The sequence below is a fragment of the Mesoplodon densirostris genome, chromosome 4 (assembly GCF_025265405.1).
Source record: "Mesoplodon densirostris isolate mMesDen1 chromosome 4, mMesDen1 primary haplotype, whole genome shotgun sequence".
In the NCBI taxonomy this organism is placed as follows: domain Eukaryota; kingdom Metazoa; phylum Chordata; class Mammalia; order Artiodactyla; family Ziphiidae; genus Mesoplodon; species Mesoplodon densirostris.
In genome coordinates this window covers 15229097-15253302 of record NC_082664.1, presented here as the reverse complement: position 1 = coordinate 15253302, position 24206 = coordinate 15229097, and the positions used below count along the sequence as shown (strand labels likewise).

At 41.9% G+C, this 24206-nt stretch overlaps 1 protein-coding gene across 6 annotated transcripts in view; it reads right to left on the bottom strand.

Annotated features, from left to right (window-relative positions):
- Positions 1–24206, bottom strand: part of EFCAB11 (EF-hand calcium binding domain 11) — a 162097-nt gene that overhangs the window by 71909 nt on the left and 65982 nt on the right. Inside the window, exon 6 of one of the 6 annotated variants that reach the window (XM_060097950.1) lies at positions 14911–14995. The exons of the other annotated variants lie outside the window; for them this stretch is intronic. Coding sequence (XP_059953933.1) covers positions 14929–14995 — 67 coding nt within the window. The 3' untranslated portion in view covers positions 14911–14928. Of the gene's footprint in view, positions 1–14910; positions 14996–24206 lie in introns of those variants that run through there. 6 annotated transcript variants of the gene reach the window in all.

Genomic DNA, 24206 nt, shown 5'->3' with positions numbered 1-24206 from the left:
CACGGGCCCAGCCACTCCGCGGCATGTGGGATCTTCCCGGACCGGGGCACGAACCTGTCTCCCCCGCATTGGCAGGCGGACTCTCATCCACTGAGCCACCAGGGAAGCCCCTGTGGTTGTCTTTTAAAAAGAAAAATGAATGACAATTCAAAACAGATACAGGCAACACTGAAAGCTAACCAAACCAAAAAAAAAAAAAAAAAGGAGGTATTTAAGATTGCCAAATCATGAGTAGAAGCAAGCTCCGTTTAGCAGCCTCTGGGCGACCTGGCAGAGAGATGAGCCCTCGTCGTCCAGGACAATGTGGCAGCTCCCTTCTACATCTACAAGCAAGAGGTCACTCATTACTCCCCAGTCCATCCAGGATGTTGAGATATAATGATAGCTATAGAGATTCCCAACAGAACAGCACAGCCAAGAAAGGCTGCCTGTGCCACTGGGCTCTTTTCTATACCAACAGTCCATGAACCATCAACAGACACGCATCTAAGACCTAGGCTCTCTCCCAGATACCCTGACAACTCCTCTCTCATGGGGCCATCTGACCTTGATGCCCATTTCTAGACAGAACACCTTCCCTGGTTGTCCCACAGACACATCCCAAGTTGACATCATCATAAACCCCACACCTGCTCCTCCTCCTGTGTCCCCGTCACACTGAATGGAGCCACCATTCACTCAGATTCCCAGGACGGGGCCTCGGGCCCATTCTCAACTCCTCCACCTTTCATATCCTGTCGCCATGGTGATTTACATGTAAAACATCACTTGAATGCATGTGCTCTTCCACTACTCCCTTAGTTTAGGACCTAGACTCTTGCAAGGAGGCTTCTTAGTAGTGATCAGTTTGGTCAGGGGGTCAGATAGACAATCTCCTCATTTACTGAGCTCCAACTTCATATCTAAATATCATGTTTGATTCCTTTGAATCAACCAGGGTAGAATCCCTGGAAAAAATGGGAAAAGAGAAAGGAGATTTTCCCTTTCCCTTTTAGCACTAAAGTGCTAAAGATTAGCACTTTAGGTGTGAGAAACTTTTTGCATCTCACTTAGAGATGAAAGAACATCAGGTTAACACCAAAAATTCATTTGTAGCCCAAATATAATAGGCCAGTTGATTTTCAATAGCCTTTTATTCAATCAACAAACTGTCTCCTTCTAGCAATCTCTCTTAAATCACAGTGATTCATTCTGGGTAAACACAGAGATACCGCCTAAGGAATTTCTCCCAGGTGAAATCTGTAAGGATGCTACGTGGGCCTCCCAACACAGGTGCCTACTAGAGTCTTCCCAACACCATCTATGCTGATGAACAAAACATAGACCTGACTTTGAAACCCAAACTCTGCCACTTACTAACTGCAGGGCTTCAATCAAGTTACACAATCTTATAGAGAAAAAGAAGACAATGGTATGCAGTTGTATATAAGGCTTGTTAAGCTTAACAACAAACAAAGATCAGCTAAGGGCCAGGCACTGCCTTGAGCACCTGAGATTCAAAGATGAAAGTCACAGCTCAGCCCCTTGCACTTCCAGTCTAGTGGGACAGACAGATATGGACCAACAAGTGTGACAACATACGTGAGTGCTGGAATCAAGATGTGAGCAAGTTCCATGAAGAGGGAAGGTTGGGGATGATGGAGAAGAACTGAAAGAGAACTTATTCGAAATAGGATAATTATGTAAACACCTGATACCTGGCTCACTTAAAAAATGTTTTTTGGTTGTTTTTTTAATTAATTAATTAATTGATTAATTTTTTAATTATTTTTTTAATATTAGGGTTTTTTTAAACATATTTATTGGAGTATAATTGCTTTACAATGGTGTGTTAGTTTCTGCTGTGTAACAGAGTGAATCAGCTGTACATATACATATACCCCCATATCTCCTCCCTCTTGCATCTCCCACCTAGAGGGGTAGGATAGGGAGGGTGGGAGGGAGACGCAAGAGGGAGGAGATTTTTTTTTTTAAACCCACATTTAAGCTTACAACTGTTACTGATGCAACCTTTTTCTTGTCCTCCTGAAAGTTCATATATAAAGTCACCAACAAAACACCTGATGGTCACTCTATTGTGAAGACACTCAAAGAGCCCTGACAAGAGGGCCTCATGCAAACAAGACAGGTGTCTGAAGGAGCCACCTGGGAAGTGAAACCTCCAGCCCCAGTCAAATCTTCAGATGACTGCGGTCTTGGCCAACATCTTGAGTGTAACCTCATGAGAGGACAGGAGTCCTGCTAAGCCGTTCCCAGATTCCTGACCCACAGGTATTATGTGAAGCACTAAATATTAATATTTATTGCTTTAATCTGCTAAGTATCAGGGTAATTTGTTACTCAAAAATTCATACCTAAGACACAGGTCAATAGGGTATTAGTGAGAAGGTTTTTGTATTCAGGACAGCATAATTTTTAGTTAAAAACCAATTCCATTTCTTTTCTCTGGAGCACAGAAATATGATACACACGATGGCAGGTTGTGAGGCAATGAGGGGTTAATGCTGGTTCTACTTCCTTCCTTGCCTCACATCACCACCCCCCAAAGGAAACTATAGTTTAAAATACCAGACTTATATAACTAAAAGAGAGTGATGCGTTGTGACTTCTTAAAGACAATTTAAAACAAGGTATATGGCAAGGCAAGTAATAATGAAAGCAAATGACTTATCACTAGATTGTAAGAATTAAGCAAATAAAGCACCGTAGTTCTAGCCACAAATATTAGGTAACAAACTATGAGTTTTGAATTTATCAGAACTGATGATTTGGGCACTCAATCTATTTCATTTCTTGAAAAATATAATTTATTATGGGTAGTATAAATTAGTATTTAAAGTTTCGAGGTGTTATATCTGTAGCCAAAAGAAAGGGCATTTTATTCTCACTTATTATTGATCTCAAAGTTAAGATTCATTTATTCACAAACATTTACTGTACACCTAATTTCTTCCAGAAATTCCCCTAGGGTTTGGGAATGAACTGATGGAAATTATAGTCTGTGACCTTCAGGAACTCATAGAGGGTAGACCAGTGCTTCTCATATGAGCCTGACCTATTTTTAAATATGGATGCAAAGGCCGATTTCTCGAAACTCAAATATTGAAGGCAGGCGAGTGGGACCTGGAGATCTCCATGGTTTTACACTCATATTGTTTCTGATGCTTGGTCCGATGGTTCTCCACCACCTGGGTGGACGATAATACAGTACAGCCCATTTACTCGATTATCAAATATTTACTGAGCACCTGATCTGTACCGTGGGTGCTGGCTGCTGGGGGGTGGGGGGGGTGGGTGAGGCTGTATACCAGAAAATACACAACATGAAGTTAGAAGGAAAAGAGAGTCAGCCAAATGAAGGAACAGATGATGTTCCACCATTAGCAAAGCACCTCCAAATGTGGAATCACACCGTACGGTAGGCTTGGTGACTAAGTTAAATGATAAAGTATATTCACGGATTCTGACATTTTTTTTTTATTCAAAAGAGACCTAATTGGCCCAACATCATGCAGCAAAGAAGAGAACTGAATCTAGGTCCTGTGACTCCGGTTCTTACCTACTTTTTTCTTGATCGGTTCCTCTCAGGAGTAAAGCACATCTTCATGAACCAGAATAAGAACAAAGAATATTTCTCAGTTCTAAAAAGCTTGTGTTGTTGTTACTATAGGCATACTATATCTTAGGAGCTATCAATCTGGGGCATTTTTGAAAAGATACAATCAGTGAAGAAAAAAACAAGGTGGATGTGAAAAATGTCTTTGAAGCTATTTCAGTTGCTACTGCTGGAAAATGTTTGAATTTCAACTCTAGTAGGCATAAAATAAGGTTACAGAAAACACCAGTTTTGGAATCTGAATCAATGACCTAGAAATAAATCTCCAAGAGGGATAAGCAAAATTTTGAAAGAGTAGAATCAAAGAAAATAAAACTGTTATCTCTAAATGGTTTGTAAAAATAATGTTTTGGGGTTACAGTTGGAAATAGGTACATTTTAGAGCTACAGGTATTAATGATATACTGGAATTTTGTGACATAACACTAGTCAGCTAAGGAGTAGATTTCCTTCAAAGGGGTTTATCACTGGAAATAACTGAAGGAAGGATCTTGTCTTACAATCTCACCAATAATACAAAATCTTCTCCCTTTTCTGGGTCTTTGCCATCTGGCATCTACTCCTGCCACTTTCCTGAGGTTACTCAAGGGTCAACATTTTGTCCTTCTCTGGTACAAAATCAAACTCAGACCTCTTATATTTTGATTTCTCTGCTCACCCTGTCTTCCTGAAACATTGTCTTCCCTTTGTTCCCATGAAACTGTAGGTTCCTGGCTCTCCTCTGACCCCTCCTTGCCTGGCTTCCGTCCTAATCATGGGCATCCTCTCAAGGTTTTGTCTGGTCTGCTTCTCTTTCTAATCCTCCGTTTATGCTAACATGCGACCATGATTCTCCCACTCACACAGGCTCCCCAGCCCCAGGAGCTAACTGGCATTGCTTTGGCATTGCTTCGCAATATCCAATCAGCTTTTGAGGTTATCAAATTCTTTCTGTGTAACATTCCCAAGACTTGACCTTCCCTTCATATGTCCATGTCCTTTACTCTGGAACCTCATCGATTAAGCCCTAGTCAGTTACCATGGCTTCCAGTGGACCAGATCATCATTCTCTGGTACATCCTGCAGCCTGAGGCCAGATGAAGATCCTTTTCATCATGCCCCTTCCTTGTCCAAGGATCAGTACATGCCTTGCTGAAGCCAACGTCAGTGCCCCATACCTGGAATGACTTTCCCCTCTGTAAGCCAAATATTCTGCTTTCTCCAAGATCCAACATGAAATTCCTTCTTGGATGATACCAACCTAATCCTCTTCCACAGTGAATTTTAATTTCCTCAGCAACCATATCTGGATCACTCTCTCTCACACCCGCTTTATTGCAACTAAAGGGCAGTTCTTTTTTTTTTTTGCTGTACGTGTGGGCCTCTCACTGTTGTGGCCTCTCCCGTTGCAGAGCACAGGCTCCGGACACGCAGGCTCAGCAGCCATGGCTCACGGGCCCAGCCGCTCCGCGGCATGTGGGATCTTCCCAGACCGGGGCACGAACCCATGTCCCCTGCATTGGAGGTGGACTCTCAACCACTGCGCCACCAGGGAAGCCCTAAAGGGCAGTTCTTGTAGAGACCACCATAATAGGGGGGCCAGCACAAGCATCTCCATGTTTGCTAAACTGAACTGAATTTACTGCAGCTCTGCCAAAATTCAATTTAAATTATATAAAGATTGAAGGAATGTAGACAGCAGATCTTGCTCCAACCATAACAGTTAATACTTCAGTTTCTTAAACTATAATAACAGAAATAGATACACACTAAAAGCATTTTTTAATTAGGAAAATCAATGGAATAAAAATCTTTATATATTCTTCTTAGTTTTCTCTCCCCTGACGTTTTAGGTGATCTTATCACTCCAATTACAAAACGGTCTTTTGGCATCTGAAGAGCTAAGGATGGATGACAATGAACGGATAGACTCAAGTATGTGAAGGATGAATTGTATCCAGAACGCTGTGGGTCAGAGAGAGATTTTCCAAATGCGAAATGAATTCTGACAGGAAGCTGCCTGCTGGGGAATGAAGGAAGGCTTTGAAAAGCTAGTAATCATAATCAAATTGTAGTTGTGTTGACTGGTCAGAAATACACAAGTGGAATCTACAATGTAGAAGTTGTTCTGAGAAGAACTTAATTATGCAGAAGAGGAAGCCAAAGATCTTTTAAAATGTGATCATCCACATCATCAAACGTGTTAATACGTCACAGATAACAGGTCTGTCTCACAAAATAACCTATGTTCAAAAGTTCTTTGCGACTTCCGGGTAAGATGGCGGAAGAGTAAGACGCGGAGATCACCTTCCTCCCCACAGATACACCAGAAATACAGCTACGCGTGCAACAACTCCTACAGAACACCTACTGAACGCTGGCAGAAGACCCCAGACCTCCCAAAAGGCAAGAAACTCCCCACATACCTGGGTAGGGCAAAGCAGAGAGATTCCCGCACAGAGGAGCGGTGCCGAGCGGCACTCACCAGCCCGAGAGGCTTGTCTGCTCGCCCGCCGGGGCAGGCGGCGCTGGAAGCTGAGGCTCGGGCTTCGGTCAGAGCGCAGGGAGAGGACTGGGACTGGCGGCGAGAACTCAGCCTGAAGGGGGCTAATGTGCCACAGCTAGCCGGGAGGGAGTCCGGGAAAACTCTGGAGCTGCCGAAGAGGCAGGAGACTTTTTCTTCCCTCTTGGTTTCCTGGTGCGCGAGGAGAGGGGATTAAGAGCGCCGCGTAAAGGAGCTCCAGAGACGGGCGCGAGTCGCGGCTGAAAGCGCGGAGCCCAGAGACGGGCGTGGGACGCTGGGGCTGCTGCTGCCGCCGCCAAGAAGCCTGTGTGCGAGCGCAGGACACTGTCCACACCGCCCTTCCGGGAGCCTGTGCAGCCTGCCACTGCCGGGGTCCCGGGATCCAGGGGCGGCTTCCCTGGGAGAACGCACGGCGCGCCTCGGGCTGGTGCAACGTCACGCCGACCTCTGCCGCTGCAGGCACGCCCCACAGTCCGTGCCCCTCCCTCCCGCCCGGCCTGAGTGAGCCGGAGTCCCCGAAGAGGCTGCTCCTTTAACCCTGTCCTGTCTGAGCGAAGAACAGACGCCCTCCGGCGACCTACACGCAGAGGCGGGGCCAAACCCAAAGCTGAGGCCCAGGAGCTGTGAGAACAAAGAAGAGAAAGGGAAACCTCTCCCAGCAGCCTCAGAAGCAGCGGATTAAAGCTCCACAATCAACTTCATGTACCCTGCATCTGTGGAATACATGAATAGACAACAAATCATCCCAAATTGAGGAGCCAGGAGTCAGTGCTGTGCCTCTGAGGTGGGAGAGCGAACTTCAGGACACTGGTCCACAAGAGACCTCCCAGCTCCACATAATATCAAACGGCGAAAATCTTCCAGAGATCTCCATCTCAACACCAGCACCCAGCTTCACTCAACGACCAGCAAGCTACAGTGCTGGACACCCTATGCCAAACAACTAGCAAGACAGGGACACAACACCACCCATTAGCAGAGAGGCTGCCTCAAATCATAAAAAGTCCGCAGACACCCCAAAACACACCACCAGACGTGGACCTGCCCACCAGAAAGACAAGATCCAGCCTCATCCACCAGAACACAGGCAGTAGTCCCCTCCACCAAGAAGCCTACACAACCCACTAAACCAACCTTAGCCACTGGGGACAGACACCAAAAATAACGGGAACTACGAACCTGCAGCCTGCAAAGAGGAGACCCCAAACACAGTAACATAAGCAAAATGAGAAGACAGAAAAACACACAGCAGGAGAAGGAGCAAGATAAAAAACCACCAGACCTAACAAATGAAGAGGTAATAGGCAGTCTATCTGAAAAAGAATTCAGAATAATGATGGTAAAGATGATCCAACATCTTGGAAATAGAATAGACAAAATGCAAGAAACAGTTAACAAGGACCGAGAAGAACTAAAGACGAATCAAGCATCGATTAAAAACACAATAAATGAAATAAAAAATACTCTAGATGGGATCAATAGCAGAATAACTGAGGCAGAAGAACGGATAAGTGAGGTGGAAGATAAAATAGTGGAAATAACTGCTGCACAGCAAAATAAAGAAAAAAGAATGAAAAGAACAGAGGACAGTCTCAGAGACCTCTGGGACAACATTAAACGCACCAACATTCGAATTATAGGGGTTCCAGAAGAAGAAGAGAAAAAGAAAGGGACTGAGAAAATATTTGAAGAGATTATAGTTGAAAACTTCCCTAATATGGGAAAGGAAATAGTTAATCAAGTCCAGGAGGCACAGAGAGTCCCATACAGAATAAATCCAAGGAGAAATACACCAAGACACATATTAATCAAACTGTCAAAAATTAAACACAAAGAAATCATATTAAAAGCAGCAAGGCAAAAACAACAAATAACACACAAGGGAATCCCCATCAGGATAACAGCTGATCTCTCAGCAGAAACTCTACAAGCCAGAAGGGAGTGGCAGGACATACTTAAAGTGATGAAGGAGAAAAACCTGCAACCAAGATTACTCTACCCAGCAAGGATCTCATTCAGATTTGATGGAGAAATTAAAACCTTTACAGACAAGCAAAAGCTGAGAGAGTTCAGCACCACCAAACCAGCTTTACAACAAATGCTAAAGGAACTTCTCTAGGCAAGAAACACAACAGAAGGAAAAGAACTACAATAACGAACCCAAAACAATTAAGAAAATGGGAATAGGAACATACATATCAATAATTACCTTAAATGTAAATGGACTAAATGCTCCCACCAAAAGACACAGACTGGCTGAATGGATACAAAAACAAGACCCATATATATGCTGTCTACAAGAGACCCACTTCAGACCTAGAGACACATACAGACTGAAAGTAAGGGGATGGAAAAAGATATTTCATGCAAATGGAAACCAAAAGAAAGCTGGAGTAGCAATTCTCATATCAGACAAAATAGACTTTAAAATAAAGACTACTAGAAGAGACAAAGAAGGACACTACATAATGATCAAGGGATCAATCCAAGAAGAAGATATAACAATTGTAAATATTTATGCACCAAACATAGGAGCACCTCAATACATAAGGGAAATATTAACAGCCATAAAAGGAGAAATCGACAGTAACACAATCATAGTAGGGGACTTTAACACCCCACTTTCACCAATGGACAGGTCATCCAAAATGAAAATAAATAAGGAAACACAAGCTTTAAATGATACATTAAACAAGATGGACTTAATTGATATTTATAGGACATTCCATCCAAAAACAACAGAATACACATTTTTCTCAAGTGCTCATGGAACATTCTCCAGGATAGATCATATCTTGGGTCACAAATCAAGCCTTGGTAAATTTAAGAAAATTGAAATTGTATCAAGTATCTTTTCCGACCACAATGCTATGAGACTAGATATCAATTACAGGAAAAGAGCTGTAAAACATACAAACACATGGAGGCTAAACAATACACTACTTAATAACGAAGTGATCACTGAAGAAATCAAAGAGGAAATTAAAAAATACCTAGAAACAAATGACAATGGAGACACGACGACCCAAAACCTATGGGATGCAGCAAAAGCAGTTCTAAGAGGGAAGTTTATGGCAATACAATCCCACCTTAAGAAACAGGAAATATCTCGAATAAACAACCTAACCTTGCACCTAAAGCAATTAGAGAAAGAAGAACAAAAACATCCCAAAGTTAGCAGAAGGAAAGAAATCATAAAAATCAGATCAGAAATAAATGAAAAAGAAATGAAGGAAACGATAGCAAAGATCAATAAAACTAAAAGCTGGTTCTTTGAGAAGATAAACAAAATTGATAAACCATTAGCCAGACTCATCAAGAAAAAAAGGGAGAAGACTCAAATCAATAGAATTAGAAATGAAAAAGGAGAAGTAACAACTGACACTGCAGAAATACAAAAGATCATGAGAGATTACTATAAGCAACTCTATGCCAATAAAATGGACAACCTGGAAGAAATGGACAAATTCTTAGAAATGCACAACCTGCCAAGACTGAATCAGGAAGAAATAGAAAATATGAACAGACCAATCACAAGCACTGAAATTGAAACTGTGATTAAAAATCTTCCAACAAACAAAAGCCCAGGACCAGATGGCTTCACAGGCGAATTCTATCAAGCATTTAGAGAAGAGCTAACACCTATCCTTCTCAAACTCTTCCAAAATATAGCAGAGGGAGGAACACTCCCAAACTCATTCTACGAGGCCACCATCACCTTGATACCAAAACCAGACAAGGATGTCACAAAGAAAGAAAACTACAGGCCAATATCACTGATGAACATAGATGCAAAAATCCTCAACAAAATACTAGCAAACAGAATCCAACAGCACATTAAAAGGATCATACACCATGATCAAGTGGGGTTTATTCCAGGAATGCAAGGATTCTTCAATATACGCAAATCAATCAATGTGATACACCATATTAACAAGTTGAAGGAGAAAAACCATATGATCATCTCAATAGATGCAGAGAAAGCTTTTGACAAAATTCAACACCCATTTATGATAAAAACCCTGCAGAAAGTAGGCATAGAGGGAACTTTCCTCAACATAATAAAGGCCATATATGACAAACCCACAGCCAGCATCGTCCTCAATGGTGAAAAACTGAAACCATTTCCACTAAGATCAGGAACAAGACAAGGTTGCCCACTCTCACCACTCTTATTCAACATAGTTTTGGAAGTTTTAGCCACAGCAATCAGAGAAGAAAAGGAAATAAAAGGAATCCAAATGGGAAAAGAAGAAGTAAAGCTGTCACTGTTTGCAGATGACATGATACTATACATAGAGAATCCTAAAGATGCTACCAGAAAACTACTAGAGCTAATCAATGAATTTGGTAAAGTTGCAGGATACAAAATTAATGCACAGAAATCTCTGGCATTCCTATATACTAATGATGAAAAATCTGAAAGTGAAATCAAGGAAACACTCCCATTTACCATTGCAACAAAAAGAATAAAATATCTAGGAATAAACCTACCTAAGGAGACAAAAGACCTGTATGCAGAAAATTATAAGACACTGATGAAAGAAATTAAAGATGATACAAATAGATGGAGAGATGTACCATGTTCTTGGATTGGAAGAATCAACATTGTGAAAATGACTCTACTACCCAAAGCAATCTACAGATTCAATGCAATACCTATCAAACTACCAATGGCATTTTTCACAGAACTAGAACAAAAAATTTCACAATTTGTATGGAAACACAAAAGACCCCGAATAGCCAAAGCAATCTTGAGAACGAAAAATGGAGCTGGAGGAATCAGGCTCCCTGACTTCAGACTATACTACAAAGCTACAGTAATCAAGACAGTATGGTACTGGCACAAAAACAGAAAGATAGATCAATGGAACAGGATAGAAAGCCCAGAGATAAACCCACGGACATATGGTCACCTTATCTTTGATAAAGGAGGCAGGAATGTACAGTGGAGAAAGGACAGTCTCTTCAATAAGTGGTGCTGGGAAAACTGGACAGGGACATGTAAAAGTATGAGATTAGATCACTCCCTAACACCATACACAAAAATTAGCTCAAAATGGATTAAAGACCTAAATGTAAGGCCAGACACTATCAAACTCCTAGAGGAAAACATAGGCAGAACACTCTATGACATAAATCACAGCAATATCCTTTTTGACCCACCTCCTAGAGAAATGGAAATAAAGACAAAAATAAACACATGGGACCTAATGAAACTTCAAAGCTTTTGCACAGCAAAGGAAACCATAAACAAGACCAAAAGACAACCCTCAGAATGGGAGAAAATATTTGCAAATGAAGCAACTGACAAAGGATTAATCTCCAAAATTTATAAGCAGCTCATGCAGCTCAATAGCAAAAAAACAAACAACCCAATCCAAAAATGGGCAGAAGACCTAAATAGACATTTCTCCACAGAAGATATACAGACAGCCAACAAACACATGAAAGGATGCTCAACATCTTTACTCATTAGAGAAATGCAAATCAAAACTACAATGAGATATCATCTCACACCAGTCAGAATGGCCATCATCAAAAAATCTAGAAACAATAAATGCTGGAGAGGGTGTGGAAAAAAGGGAACACTCTTGCACTGCTGGTGGGAATGTGAATTGGTACAGCCACTATGGAGAACAGTATGGAGGTTCCTTAAAAAACTACAAATAGAACTACCATATGACCCAGCAATCCCACTACTGGGCATATACCCTGAGAAAACCATAATTCAAAAAGAGACATGTACCAAAATGTTCATAGCAGCCCTATTTACAATAGCCCGGAGATGGAAACAACCTAAGTGTCCATCATCGGATGAATGGATAAAGAAGATGTGGCACATATATACAATGGAATATTACTCAGCCATAAAAAGAAATGAAATTGAGCTATTTGTAATGAGGTAGATGGACCTAGAGTCTGTCATACAGAGTGAAGTAAGTCAGAAAGAGAAAGACAAATACTGTATGCTGACACATATATATGGAATTTAAGAAAAAAATGCCATCAAGAACATAGGGGTAAGACAGGAATAAAGACACAGACCTACTAGAGCATGGACTTGAGGATATGGGGAGGGGGAAGGGTAAGCTGTGACAAAGTGAAAGAGCGGCATGGACATATATACACTACCAAATGTAAGGTAGATAGCTAGTGGGAAGCAGCCGCATAGCACAGGGAGATCAGCTCGGTTCTTTGTGACCGCCTGGAGGGGTGGGATAGGGAGGGTGGGAGGGAGACGCAAAAGGGAGGGGATATGGGAACATATGTATATGTATAACTGATTAAATTTGTAAAATAAAAAAATATATATATTAAAAAAAAAAAAAAAAAAAAGTTCTTTGCAAGGCTCATAAATCTTACCTCCTTCAAATCAAGATTGGCTCCTGACTAGGTAAAACTAGCAGGAAGTTGCTTTAATAAGATAGTTTAAAAAAATGTGAAAATTAAAATCATACACATGTATTTATACCTAATCTCTTCTCTATTATTTCTTTCTAATCATATGTGAAATGTTGTTTTCATTCATTCACTGAACATTTATTGAGCACTGTCCAAAGCTCCAGGGATTCAATGATTCCTACCCAAAATGAACTCACAGGCCAAAGAGGGGCACTCACGGGCTCGGTGGAAAGAAATGGAGAGCAAAGAACAGGAAATAACTAAAAGGGAAGAAGTAACACTGAAATGGAAAATTTTATGTTTACTCCTAATTTACTAATTAAAGAATAATCCGACAAATCAATGTCAAATAAAGGCAGTGAAGAACTCTGCCAACTTGATCACAGTCAGATTCAGTTTTCTGAAATTCTCATATGTGAATGTGTCAAGCCAAGACAGCAGTGAGGAACAGTCTGGAACACTTTAAGATGCTGAAAAATAGTGACTGTGTAGGTAGAACAGTCTTTAGCACCTACAGATAAGAAATGGTTCCTAGATTTATTTCACAAGAAATATAACTGTTGATACTTTTATCTTCTAGCTTGCTTTTGGCAATAGTTTCTTCATCACTATAAAAGAAATTTAGAATTATATTATTATATCATTATAAAACAATTCTAAAAGAACAATAGGGAATCATTACAGAAATTTTGGAAAATAACAAACGGTTGGAAGTGATCCATATAACCAAATCCTAACAATTCTACAGGAAACTGTAATACAACAAAGAAAATCTTGGAATCAAACAATATGCTCAATAATAATTTTAGGGAAAATGGAATAAAAGGCAACTGCAAAAGCAAAGTTACCTGGTGGCCTGGGGAGCCCTACCCTTCCCTGCTGTATCTGAGCCTCTCCCATCCTCTGCAGGACCACCCGTCACCCCAGCAACTGCTCCCTCTTCTGAACTGCTTATTTCATCTTACCCGGTGGAACCAGACAGTGAATAACCTGCTACTATTTATTTTCCATGTTTTCGCCTTTTTTCCCCAAATAGATCATATGCTGTTTCCTGAGGACAGGAAGTATGCCTTCTATTTCTCTGTATCCCCAGCAACTAGGAAGCACCCTGCACAGGATAAATGCTTGTTGATGAGGATGCATATGCTCATTTTTAATACTTATGTGAATATTAACAAAATCTAGTTGGTTACTATTTTGAAGAAAGGACCTGGGGTTAAAATCTTCTAATATTATATATTTTGCCTTATTTGGCAAGATTTCTGAAGAATTCAGTACAGCTTTGTATTATTTAGACAAGTAAAAATGGTAATAAAACAATTCTCATTAAAAAAGTGAAAATTCATTTATTCTCAATTTTGAAATCTCTTTAAACTTAGATAAAATATACAGAGAACAAAAGGTTATCAAACCTTTCACTAACCAGTAACCCTTATTTGTCCTTGCCCTCTGCCAAACTCCAGTTTATAAAGTCATTCTAATACATCAGTGAGGAACACTGTTTAAAAAAATTTTAATAACAGTTTTAAATAATGCATCATTATATGGGGATATATGTAGATGTACAGCTGATTCACTTTGTTATAAAGTAGAAACTAACACACCACTGTAAAGCAATTATACTCCAATTAAGATGTTAAAAAAATAATGCATAACTGTCCTAAACAAACAGGACCCACACCTTTTTTGAATTCCACCTACCACACCCCCTACACTCAGCCTATGTAAACTTCAGACTCCCAGGTTCAAATGCCAACAGCACAGGGCATCAGACACAAAACTCACTGTGTAATCTGAGAGCCGACTGAGACCAGCTACACGGAGGAAATGAGAGTTGGGATGGGGTGGGGGAAGGGAGAGGGGGCAGCAGGTGATCCTGGAGCACTGCGATCAGGGGGCTCTGGGGACCCCTGAGGGAGGAGGACACGAAAGAAAGGATGAGCCCGGAGCCCAGAAAGGCAGAGGAAGAGCTCCCCCTCCTCCTCTCTTGGCATTTTAACACTAACAGGCCCACAGGCATTAGGGCGGGGGTCCCCTGCTCTAGGGATTAAAGATGCTGGTGGGCTAGCCTGGGAAACTAAGCAGCAGTTTACTACATTGTCGGGGCACTACACTCCAAGCTCCAGATTCAACTTTCCCAAACTTTAGAAACCAATCCGTTCTTAGTTGGGGACTATACTCTGTCACTTCCAAAAGGGAAAACTGTGTACTAAGCCCATAGTAAGTGTGCAATAAACACCCATTTAACTGATGGATCAACAGTGTACGACCTGATCACTGCCTCAAAGAGCCTGATCCCTGGGGAGAAACTCAGAAGGACTAAACAAAAGGAAAGGTTTCTTTTTGATCATCTTCCAAGACCTGCACGTAGTCTGTGAGAGTGGCCTGCGTTTCGAATCATGCATTATATTTCAACCGTCACTGCGCATGAGATTGTGTGGTCCTCAGGAAGTTTACGATATGAGATATTCCTACGACAAGGAGATTTTGATTTGGCATCAAGCTCCACCAAAAGAAGGCATGCATAAGTACATATCGAGATAAAAGTACCCCATAGAGCTGAGGAGTGAACTGACTCCTGTCAAACTCTTTCCTGGAAACACTACAGCTGGGGGTTCTCTTCCTGAGTCATAAACACCCAGCACTGGCCTTCCAGGTGCTGCCAGCCTGAGGCACCCTCCGGGGCAGGCTCCTCCTGCTATCTTTCTGCTGCAGTTCCTTGTTCTAAGTGCTCCGTAAGTCAGATTAAAGTATTTGTTTATTTTTTCAGTAGCCGACTAAAAATAAATCTGCAAGCTAAGGATAAAGAAAGACACTTCAAACCTTGCCTTTGAAGCCCACTTCACGGCAAGTAATTGACTTCCCTCCTAGGGACCAGTTATAGATCAGGGGGAAAACAGCATTCACAGCTTTCACCAGAATACCAGAGACTGAAACACGATTCGCACCCAGCTTACTTTCTCATAGAAACAAAGGTGTGCATGCCCTGTCTCCTTCCCTCACCTGAGAGAACTATCACCATGTTTAGCAAAATAAAAATCTCTCTAAGGTGCTTGTCCCTCCTCCTCAGACTTTAGGAATGCTACCTCCAGCTTTTCCAAAAATATCAACCACCCAGATACCGACGACAGGGTTTTGATAAGAAGAAAAAGTATAAGATTCACTAAAAAAGAGGGGTAACGGGATCTCGGCAACGTAGTCTCCCTCCTGCCTGCAGGCCACAGAGCTTGCCCACTTGTCCCTACTATGTAACTTCCTATCGCCACAACCCTCTGGCATTCTGATATCCATCAGATAAAAACATTCTGTATGCTCACATGACAGTGTTAGAATTAATGGATGAGATGACAAGGCTGTCACACTGCTAAAAGCATGAGCTGTAGAATCCACAAACAGACTGCATTCTGGCTGGGGGAACACGAAGTTACTGCACTTCTCTCTAAGCCCTGCTTCAATGAACAAAATGGGGGTGATGATAACAGCCACCCTGGGGCTGCTGAAAAGAGTAAATGAAACAAAGTATGAAAAGCATTTAGTCTCCAGTAGGTGATAAAAATATTTAGCGGTAGTATGATGACAACCTAAGGGTGACCTCACAAAGAATCTAGTGTCTTAACTCTCAAGGTCAGCTAGAGAAGGGTTGGAGAGCTCCCAGAGGTCTTGTGTGGGGTTGTCAGCAAGCAGCTGCAGTCATTCTTGGGGGACACGGACAAAATTCTCTTCAGAGTTTTGCCACCTGAGAAAGGCTTGAAGGGCCCTTGCTTTTCTCTTGCGCTCTCTCTCTCTCTCTCTCTCTCTCTCTCTCTCTCTCTCTCTCTGTGTGTCTCTCTCTCTCGACTAGATAGAAGATAGACTTAGGAAAGGAAATAAGACTTCTCCATTCCCCTTGGACAGAGAAGTTGGTAGAGTACATATAATACTTCCCCAAATTTCCCAAATGCATGGGTAATGCCCTCTTAGTACTATAAACATACAAAGTGTTTACAGTCTGTTTTTAGGAATAATGAAAAAGAACAGTATCTAGAATTAGACATCAAGCTAAAAATAACTCTACATTGGTCCTAGCTTAGGCAAATATGAGAGCACTTAATTTGCAAAAATTTCATGATGGATCCACTCTCCAAGAAAGGTCAAACCACTGAACCTCTCCAGTATTTCTCGCACAAAGGTATAGAGATGTACCATTTTCCTGTTGCATGTGGTAGGGCTCTCAAGGGAAGACATTATCCTCTACCAAAATCCATATAGAAATCTAACAGATGCTATGCCATTCATAGCAATCCAATAATTTTAATTATAAACTAAATTTCCCTAAGCTGGTCATAAAAATTTATTGTGTAATAGTTGATACACACAAAAGAACGAATATATGTTAACAAATAGCTACATTATGAAGCTTGATAATAAAACCAAAACCCGTGAGCCCAACCCCAACTTAAGAACTAGAAAATTTCCAATATTAGTGTAGCTACCTGTGCGCTCCTTCCCAATCTTAGCCCCGTGCCTGGCCTGCAGAAGTAATCGCTTTCTTAAACTTTGAATTTATCATTCCCTTGCTCTTCAAAATATTTTTTTGCAAAGATGGACCTTCAAGTGTGTATTATTTACTTTGGCTAAACACTGCAAAAACTTGGAGACCTTTATCTCCAAATGGATCTAAAGTTGGCGCCACAGAGCCTAGGATGTCTCAGCTGTTGCCATTCTTCCTTAATAGGCATTATGTGCCCTGCCCCTCATCTCCCAAGAGAGTCAACAGAAGTTCTAAGGATTCTCTCGGTTTGTGCCCACAGCAGTCACAAAATTTCCTGCATTCTCAGAATAGGTGTCTGTCTACACAGCTGCTGTCTGAAATGGGTAGAACTTTCTACCCACCCAATATGAGGGGGGGCATGTCACTGTCAGCATCCCATCCTTGTTGATAAAACTGTTAAGAACTGCGAAGGGCCGGAGAATTCAGCCTCCTTGCAAGCTACCAAGGTAGCTCGCCACAGTTTCACGGATGCTGGCAGAAGATCCAGGTCTATTGGTTCAGAGACAAAGGACTTCATTACTCATGGCACAGAGAGCAGCACGAGCATCACACATTTGCATCAGTTTCCTGTCCCCCAGATTCTACGGGGTAGTGTGGATGGGCTCAGATAGATGCCTGTGCACACAGAGGGCTGCATCACAGAAGAGGGACCTTGAGCTTATGGAGTCCAGCATGCCTGCCTTTTGTTCTGGAAGGAGCCACTAACTCCATTTTCCAAGGATGTTCACTATACAAATGTCCTTGAAAAGAGACTGTGGAACAAAAAGCAGTCAGTGCCTTACTCATAAGATGTGTAGAAACAAGAGAGTCCATAGAGTTCCCATAGTCAACCATTATCTGTTATACTTCAATTAAAATTTATATTTAAAACGTTTTTAATGGCATGATTGTTTTAAATTCTATCTTGAGCCCAGAAGTGACAATCATATTTACAGAGCCTCGTGGAGGAATGTGTGACAATGTGCAGGAAAGGGTCCCCCAAAAGATACTTGTTTATTACAGCTGACAAATATGTGCTTTACAGGTTCAGGACTTCAGAGGCTTTGAGGGAATCTTTCTGACTCCGTTTTTTTTTTTTTTCTCTACTAAGAACAGTAATTTTCCTCTGTAATATCACCTTAGAATTTAATAAATAATTCTAAAAGACATAAAGATCTGCTGTGAGACAGAACTATAAGAATACTGAAAGTTCTAGCCACGGTCTGCATGGCCAGCAAGCTTCCTTGATATGATGTAAGCTCGTCTTTACAGTGAAGCCCCTACTTTACATTATCCTACAATTTGCACCTTTTCTTCCCAAATCTGCCAGTTTCCTCATGTTACTGATGTACTGACCTCTTCTTTATATTATCCTGTAATTTATGCCTTTTCTTTAAGTCCATCACATTCCCTGCATTACTAACAGACTGACCTCCCCTTTATATTATCCTGCAATTTACACCTTTTCCTTCTGACTCCATCAGATTTCCTAATGTCACTACTAATGTACTGACAGCTCACAATTTGTACTGCATTTCTTGCAATTTGTACTCATTTTTCAGAAAAGCTGGAGGAAAGCCACCTTGTTACTGTGTGTCTAGGGCTGAAGACCAGAGACTGCTGAGCGTGTGTGCTTCACTACAGGCCTGTGGACAGGGCTCCTAACTTAGGAAGGTGATGTTAGGAAGTGATGAAAGATGATGAGCTGGGTCCTAAGTTGTTGACTAAGTATCAATAGATGATGAAAAGGAAGATGTACATTTTATTTTATTTTATATTTTTAAATTTATTTATTTACTTTTGGCTGTGTTGGGTCTTCGTTGCTGTGCACAGGCTTTCTCTAGTTTTTCTCGAGCTGGGGCTACTCTTCATTGCGGTGTGCGGGCTTCTCATTGCGGTGGCTACTCTTGTTGCAGAGCACGGGTTCTAGGCATGTGGGCTTCAGTAGTTGTGGCGCGCGGGCTCAGTAGCTGTGGCGCACGGACTTAGTTGCTCTACGGCATGTGGGATCCTCCCACACCAGGGTTCGAACCCGTGTCCCCTGCATTGGCAGGTGGATTCTTAACCACTGCGCCACCAGGGAAGCCCAGGAAGATAAACATTTTATCATCTGTCCTTTAAGAAAGTTTCAGGGGCTCCATAGGATGAGAAAAGTCTATCACAACTAACTTAGCTTACATTTAACACATTCTTTTTCATTGAGTTCAAATAAACGAGAGGCTTTTTCACATGTTAACACGTTTCCCTCAGCTTGTACTCTTGCTGTTTGCCATATTTCCTCCTGGTCACTCTGAAGTAAGACTTCCTCCAGAATGTGCTACCTACATGGAGTCTGAAATGAATTAGAGTTGGTAAAACAAAGGGAGGTAGGGTTAAGAAAAAGAAAATTCCAGATACAGGACGCCGCATGTGCAAAGGCACAGAGGTGCAGGTCCAAAACCTTTAGGGAACTTCAGCTATTTCAGAGTGGCTGGCGCACACACTGAGTGGAAAGGTGCCTGGAGCAGATAATGAGGATGTGCCACCTGAAGGAATCTGGACAATCTATATAACCCGGAGCCACTGAAGAGTTTTTTTTTTTTTTTTTTTTGCGGTACACGGGCCTCTCATTGTTGTGGCCTCTCCCGTTGCGAAGCACAGGCTCCGGACGCGCAGGCTCAGTGGCCATGGCTCACGGGCCCAGCCGCTCCGCGGCATGTGGGATCTTCCCGGACTGGGGCACAAACCGGTGTCCCCTGCATCGGCAGGCGGACTCTCAACCATGGCGCCACCAGGGATGCCCGACACTGAAGAGTTTTAAGCCAGGAGAGTAATGTGCTCATATTTGAAATCAGAATAATCTCTAGATGGTGGAATGGAGGCCACGTTAGAATGCAGATGACACTGGAGGTAGGGAAACAGATCAGGAGGGTACACAATTAGCTAGTAAGGAGACGACAAGGGCACGTGTTATGGGCTGAATTGCGTCCCCCTAAAATTCCTATGCTGATGTCCTAGCTCCTAGTACTTCAGAATGTGATTCTATTTGGAGACAGGGTCTTAAGAGACAGCCACTGGTCTCAGAAGAAACCAACCCTGCTGACACCTTGACCTCAGGCTTCTAGCCCCAGAATTGTGGGACAATAAATGTTTGTTGTTTAAGCCATCCCATCTGTGGCATTTGTTATGGCAGACGATGACAGCCTGGATCAAGGATGGTGAGGAGGAAGAAACCTGAGACAGACTTGGGTGGTAGAATACCCAAAATCTGGTGACCAGTTGGTATAAGTGGTCAAGGAAGAAGTTGATTTAGAGGATCCTGGTATGCGTAACTGGGTAGATGGCCATATCATGGACCAAGAAAAGTAATACAAGAAAAGAGAAAGATCAGCAGTTCTGAGGTAAAAGACAACATCAAGCATTTACAACATGTGGAGTTCAGTAGGATGTGAAGACATGGGTCTGGAATTCAGAGAACAGGACTGAGATCAAGGCAGGGAACTGCAAGTCCTCCACGTGGAAGTGGAGGCTGTGAACGAAATCTCTCAGAGAAAGTATACTGGTGTAAAGGAGAATATTGGAAGGAGGATGCATCCAGTGAAGGAGATAGAAAGGGATGCCGGTAGGACCGGACCCAGGAATGACGATTGTCACAGACATCAGTGGAAAAGGGTGTTCAAAGAGGGAGCGGTCATCAGGGTTGAATGTTGAAAAGAGGTCAGAGACTTAAGATTATCCATTGAATCTGACAATTAGGAGCTTATTGGTGAACTCAGCAAAATTATTCAGTAGAGCTGTCAGAGGTGAGAGTCATGCTGCACTGAGCTGACAAGTAAAGAGACTGGGGGTAAATGAAAGTGGCAAGCACAGATCACTCTTGCAAGAAGCTTGGCTAAGTTGGAGCTTAGGTGATGCAGGGCTCAGGGTGGGTTTTCTCATCATCATCATCATCATCATCATCATCATCATCAGTAGCGGTGGTACTGGCAGTGGTGGAGGAGGAGGGGTGGGGGGAATAGTACTACTAAGCAGGTGGTCACATCCTAAGGTCAGAGGATGCTGGGCCTGCCTCTCTGACATGTTATTTCTTCAAGATGAAATCAAACGTCATCTTTACAATGAGTTGTTCTAACTCCCATTTGGGGTGGCTGATTTGGATTAGAGTAATTTGCTGGTCAAAGTATGGTCATGGGTGCAGGCAGCCCATTGGTGGAGAATCCCTCAGTGACTTCTCTGCAAGGTGAGGTAGATTATATTCACTTGATATCATGAAGGGGTAAGTTGGGTCAGGGGAAAAATAAGAGGGGGACAGGAGATCAAGAAGGAGGTGAAGAGGAACTTTATACCCTGGCAACAACTGTCATGGCTGAAGCTAGGTGAATTCGACTCCCTTGCTATGCATTTACTCTCCCACCAGACTGCAAGTTCCCTGACTGCAGCAGTAAGTTACCTAGAGCACCCACACAGCTCCAGGCACCTAGAAGGAGCCCAATAAATTCAGAATGAGAGCTCTACCATGGCCGTACCATGTAGAGATCATGGCCCTAGAGCTAGGTCTTCATGCCCTGACACCCAGTCCTGCTCACAAGGCAAGAAATGAGCCCAGTGAGTATCCACACCTGATGTCTACATCCTCTCACAAGACTAGGATAGGTCAGGGAGGGATGTGTAACTGAGTCGGTTAGAGACCACCTCTCCGGGTAGATCCCAAATTCTTTCTGACTGAAATCAAGGTTACATCTAGGGAAATAGGGGAATGAGGCCAAGAAGAGGGTTTTAAAAGGCAGAGTAAAGCAAACTGGATGGGGATAACATTTAACACAGGAAATCTGAAAACAATTCAGAACCAGGTGGCTATGAAATGTTTGTTAAGGGTTTAAGGTGCACATTATCTTATTTCATTTATAATCAGGACACCTTTCCCCACAATTTAGAATCTCTAAAATTGTGGTGCATCTTACAATAACTGGTATCTTAGCACTGTCATACTTTAATGGGCAGAATTTTTTTTCATTAGTGGTAGATGATATGAGGGTGCTCTAGAATCAGTGGTGTCTTAAACTTCATGATATGGCATTTTACTCTATGAAAGGGTGTGGCAGTTGTTTTGATCTGCTGCGTTAATTAAAAGTACTCAGCTTATGTGACAAAGTGAGAGATTGGCATGGACATATATACACTACCAAACGTAAAATAGCTAGTGGGAAGCAGCCGCATAGCACAGGGAGATCAGCTCGGTGCTTTGTGACCACCTAGAGGGGTGGGATAGGGAGGGTGGGAGTGAGGGAGGGAGACGCAAGAGGGAGGAGATATGGGAACATATGTATATGTATAACTGATTCACTTTGTTACAAAGCAGAAACTAACACACCATTGTAAAGCAATTATACTCCAATAAAGATGTTAAAAAATAAATAAATAAAAGTACTCAGCTTTAGCGATGGGTAAACTCTAAGTACTATCTCAAAAAAAGAGTATCTCAAAAGGCACCCCTTCACATATTAAGTCACTGAGTAACTATTTTGAGAGCCCAACTGTGCACTTTAGTTGATCACTCCCAAAACAGTGAGCAGGAAGAACTCTAATTCACAGAAAGCTCTGCTACGCTATACCCTGAGTAACAACATTCAGGACCCAAACCTCAGGAATAAAAAGAGCCTGATTATTACCATTTTCTGTTCAATTGGTTCTACATTTGTAATTAAGTCTGTGCCTTCTCTCCAACACTGTGGAATGCTGATGACTTACTACATGGGTCAGAGGAAAAAGACTTGAGACTCTATTTCAAAAGATAGGAGGGGGCTTCCCTTCCCTGGTGGCGCAGTGGTTGGGAGTCCGCCTGCCGGTGCAGGGGACACGGGTTCGTGCCCCGGTCCGGGAAGATCCCACATGCTGCGGAGCGGCTGGGCCCGTGAGCCATGGCCGCTGGGCCTGCGCGTCCGGAGCCTCGGCTCCGCAGCGGGAGAGGCCGCGGCAGTGAGAGGCCCGCGTACCGCAAAAAAAAAAAGATAGGAGGAAAATTCTAGCTTGCAGGTGGGACAGACTCTGAAGAATATCTTGAGACAGTAGGCTTTCACCAGATGAACCCTGTGGTACCTGTGGTGTTATTTGGGGGTTGTAATGCTTTCAGTGTTTACAAGGTCAAATCTAAATTCATATACTGGAAATGGGTTCTATTTTCACTGCTGAGTACGGGCTGCATCCGTTTATTTGCTTATTTTTAAATGCGTCTTCTGGCCTTTAGAAGCTATTATTTACATAAAGGTAGTTTTGAACTTTACAAACATGTTGGATGCTACCTACTGTCTACATATTTTCAATAAGGTTAGATATGTACAAAGCAACAACCTATATCCAAAATAAGAAAATGAAAGATGGAAATCATTGCCAAACGCCTTCCTAAATCATATTTTAAAAGAATCATTTTCACAGATTTGTTTTTATCATACTGAATTAAAATATACTTTCTTAAAATATTAAACCATATGAATATCTAAATCTATTTTCAATGTTTTATACAAAGAGTATGGAGAACATTTTTTAGAGCAATCAGTAGGTCTACTCTGGGCAGTTATTTTATTTAATGATTATTACAACCCAGTGTCTGTTTTTTAAAACTGACCTAAGAGACAATCTAAAAATGTGAATATTTATCTTAACCTTCTTTAAGATCTAAATTCACTTTTCATCTTGGCTTTTCTCATTTCCACCTTGTACCTGATTACTTTACAAGGCATATGTCTCTTTCTTCCTTTAATTGCTTTTTGTACCTCCTTTTTCATTTTTTACAAAATTGCTTGCTGTTAAGCAATGTGCATAACATTAGGATATACATTCATTATTCTAGAACACTGTCTACTTGGTATTATTTTCCTCTATTCCTTTACCTCATTTGAATTGACCTAAACTGTACTTTCTGCTTTCTTTTGACATTTCTTTCTGTCAAAACATGTTCCCCCATCTTCCTGTCCTTTGATCACTACTTAATAGCTATTGTATTCAATATTTAGCCCCATGTTTCTCTGTTCTCCATTGTTTTTGTTAAGCTCTGGTGGACAGGCTCATAGCGTATGACTATTTTTCTTCTTAGTCTACTCTGCCTTACTTCTTTCTTTTGTATTTAAAGACATTAGAAAGACATCTCTTATGAAATTTAGGTCACTTCCTATTATTTTCCTTTTATGACTTTTGCT